The following is a 3,935-nucleotide window of genomic DNA, read 5'->3' as shown; positions in this document are numbered from 1 at the left end:
CAGACATATATTCACACACACACACACACACACACACACACACACACACACACACTTATATACAATCATTATTATCATCATTTTAATGCCCAACATTGATGCTAGCATGGGTTGGAAGGATTGATAAGACTCGACAAATCGAAGGAGGAAACATGCTCCATGTTAACATGCATGTCATCATCATCATTTAACGTCCATTTTCCATGCTGGCATGGGTTGGACAGTGTAACTGGGCTGGCACACTGAATGTCTGCACCAGGCTCCAGTCTGATTTGGCATGGTTTTCTACAGCCAGATGCCCTTCCTAACGCCGACCAATCCAAGAGTGTAATGGGTGCTTTTATGTGCCACTGGACGACCCTGATATCTGCCACGACTGCGATTTTGCTTGGCTTGATGGGTCTTCTCAAGCACAACATAATGCCAAAGTCCTTGGTCATTACCTCTATGAGGCCCACCACTCGAAAGGAACTCGACCACTCTGCCTCCAGGAGGCCCACCACTCGAAAGGAACTCAGCCACTTCACCTACTCAGACTATATGACCTTCATACATGTATATATTTTTCTTTTATTATATTTTATTTTTGCATGTGCTCCAGCATGGCCACATCTTGCAGGCTGAAACTAGTAAAGGAGTGCTCATGCAAAAGTGTTTACTTATGAGTTTACATACAGAAAATCATACATATATATATACGAGTTGTTTTGTGTATGTAGAAATATGTATGTATATGAGGTGCATATGAAATATGTATGTATATATATGGAAGTCTGTATTATGTATTCGTATGTGAATCTGTGTGTGTGTGCATGTTAGTGGAAATGTATTTCTATATTTTTATAAACAGTCAGATGTATATATGTGTTTGTATTCATAATCTTTATACATGTTTATGCATGCATGTGAAATGTATATCAAATTATATGGGCTGCAAAATTGTGTGTGTGTGTGTGTGTGTTATCAAAAGTACACATGCTTGCAAAAATATATTTCTATATCATACTGCATGTATACATACATGTGTACTGAGATGTGTGTACATGTGAAAAATTTTAGGAATACGGACCTTTATATATATATAAAACTGACTAAAGAAATGTATTTGTATCTATTCATGTGTGTGAGAATAATAATTTGGGCATGTGCGTGTCTGCATTTGTCTGTCTATATATGTATATACACACACATATATATTTTCAGTGTATATATATATATATGTGTATGTATGTATACATCTCTCATGAGAACTTTAGAAATTAATATTCATAAATATGTTTATATATTTATGTATGTATTCATGTAAAAATTGTAATGTAAACCATTTATATGTATGCATGCATGTATGTATGTGTATATATATATCACATTTATGCACATGTAGAACATATATATACAAAAAGAAACTATAAATCATACATAACACACACACACACACACACACACATATCTATAAAACATAGAAAGCGTGTATACATATATATAATGTATACACATACATATTTGTGCAGATCCATGTTTTGTTAATGTATATATAACGTGTAAAATGCATACATATATGTATATATGTGTGTGTAAAATATGAAACAGACATGATATCTGTGTGTAATTGTGTGATTGTACGTCTATACATGTATGTGGGATACTTACATTACAAAAACATACTGATATATTATACACATGCACAAACAACACATACATATATATTTCATATATGTATGTATGTATATTTTAATATATATATCAATATATATATATATATGTGTGTGTGTGTGTATGTATGTATGTATGTATGTATGTATATGAAATGCATCACAAGCGATAAATATACTTGAAGTGGTTTTGCTTGCTCTCCAGGCTGCTAACTTGGCACCTTATTTCACTCTTTTACAAGTTATACTCATAATCATCATCTCAGATGAAAGCTCTGAGTAATAAAACCTCTGAATATGTATTTATGTACTTGCAAGAATGTCTTATTGGTTTCTATGAGGATTTTCACAGACAGCGATCAGGAGGTTGTTAAGCTTTATGAGTGTAGTAAGGTTGTCGTAGCGTGTCGGGTTTAATATGCAAGTGTTATACCCTTGCCCTACCAAGCAGAAACGACAACAGATTGAATCTTCTCATAGGATCTGTTTTCGATATGTGCCATTGCAAGGACCAATTATTTTGTTTTCTTTTGATTTTTAACTGACATAAATCACAGGTGTGGCTAGGTACAAATGTAGGTGTGTGGTAGGAAGTTTGCTTCCCAACCACATGGTTCCGTGTTCAGTCCCACTGCATGGGACTTTGGGCAATGGATTTGGTGGACAGAATCTGAAAGAAGCCTGTTGTCTGTGTTACTGTCTTCCTGCTTTGGCTAGACCTTAGCAAACCTTTATAAGCAGAGATAATTGTACTCCAGTTTTTTGTGACAGTTTTTTTCTGTGAGACCAGGTTCAATTGGATTCTGAAAGCTATGATTGCATGTTTAGTTTATGCACTTTGTGCTTTGTGTTAGGCATTTATGGAATTATTTTATGCTCCAGGAATTTGCCAGATCGTTTTGCTTATCAGTTTTAAAATAATTTCTATGTCACATCTGGGTCCAAGGTTCGAAATCCAAGATTCGAAAACCAAATTTATGAAACCAGATTTTATGACATCCAAATTTTCGAAATCCATGTTTTGAACACTGAATTTGGGAAGCCAGATTTTATCACATCCAAATTTTCGGAATCCATATTTTCTGAAAACCAAATTTGTGAGGCCAATTTGAGTCAAACCCAAATTTGTGAATCCAGAGTTACGAATTCAAGTTTGTGAAATCAAGTTGGTGAAGCCAGGTTTCTGACTCCGAATTTCCGAACTATATATATTACCTTTATAAATATTTTGACTGCATGTCTAGTGTAGCATTAATTTATTTTTGTTCACATATATATTTGTTTTGTATGTAGGCTGTTTTTATGCTGACACTTAATTGTTGTTAATATTTTACAAAAAACTTCATGGTGTGTTGTTGTTTTGGGTTCACCCTGTCTTTGTTGGTTGTGTAAATTCAAGTTATGGCCACCAGGTCGTAACAATACACACGGATATAAATCAATTAGAATTTGCACAAACACTGGACAAGATGTTTCTTGATGTTTGTGATTTTGTTGTTTCATATTACCTGCAGTGCCTGGACCAAAATGGTCTTCTGTTGGCAAACAGGTGATCATAAAAAAGATTAAATTCTGTTGTTAGATTCTATTAAATTTTGGAAATGAAAATGAAATGTAGTTTAGTAAACTCTGACTTTATAATCATTCAATGTGTGCATACATTTTTGAACGACACCTGTATGTATGTATGTATGTATGAATCTATAAATAAACAGACTGTGTATTTCATATCTCATTACAGAACCTGTTGGAGAAGAAGGAAACCTTAGCAGTGTTGATGATCCTAGTGGTCTACAGACAGAAACGGTTCCAAACAAATCCAGCAAAATAAGTGCACAGTCAATCTTGGGACCACACTTAAGCAGCTCCAGTAATTTATCTGCACCTAAACAATACAAAAGCAAAGGTATCTATCATTCTGTTTGTGTGTGTGTGTGTGTCTTAGAAATTTCCAATAGCTGAGGATTAGCATCACGCTTTGAAACTTAAAGTACTAAAGGAATTTGAATCAAACTGTTTCAATCCATGCATGTATCTCCCAAACGCTTCTAAAAGCAAACTTCGTTTGTTTGTTTACGTTCATCGTAATTTGAATTTAATATATATCATCATCATCGTTTAATGTCCGCTTTCCATGCTAGCATGGGTTGGACGATTTGACTGAGGACTGGTGAAACCGGATGGCAATACCAGGCTCCAATCTAAATTTGGCAGAGTTTCTACAGCTGGATGCCCTTCCTAACGCCAACCACTCAGAGAGTGGTTATATATATATATATATAT

At 34.6% G+C, this 3,935-nt stretch overlaps 1 protein-coding gene across 1 annotated transcript in view; it reads left to right on the top strand.

Annotated features, from left to right (window-relative positions):
* The window catches only part of LOC106875942 (gem-associated protein 5), a 392,253-nt gene that overhangs the window by 49,968 nt on the left and 338,350 nt on the right, over positions 1-3,935 (top strand). Inside the window, exon 16 of the mRNA XM_052972568.1 lies at positions 3,394-3,558. Within this exon, the coding sequence (XP_052828528.1) occupies positions 3,394-3,558 (165 nt within the window). The remainder of the gene's footprint in view (positions 1-3,393; positions 3,559-3,935) is intronic.

This window comes from Octopus bimaculoides, chromosome 13 (genome assembly GCF_001194135.2).
Source record: "Octopus bimaculoides isolate UCB-OBI-ISO-001 chromosome 13, ASM119413v2, whole genome shotgun sequence".
NCBI lineage: Eukaryota > Metazoa > Mollusca > Cephalopoda > Octopoda > Octopodidae > Octopus > Octopus bimaculoides.
The sequence above is the reverse complement of the archived record's forward strand: the minus strand, read 5'-3'. Positions and strand labels throughout refer to the sequence as shown.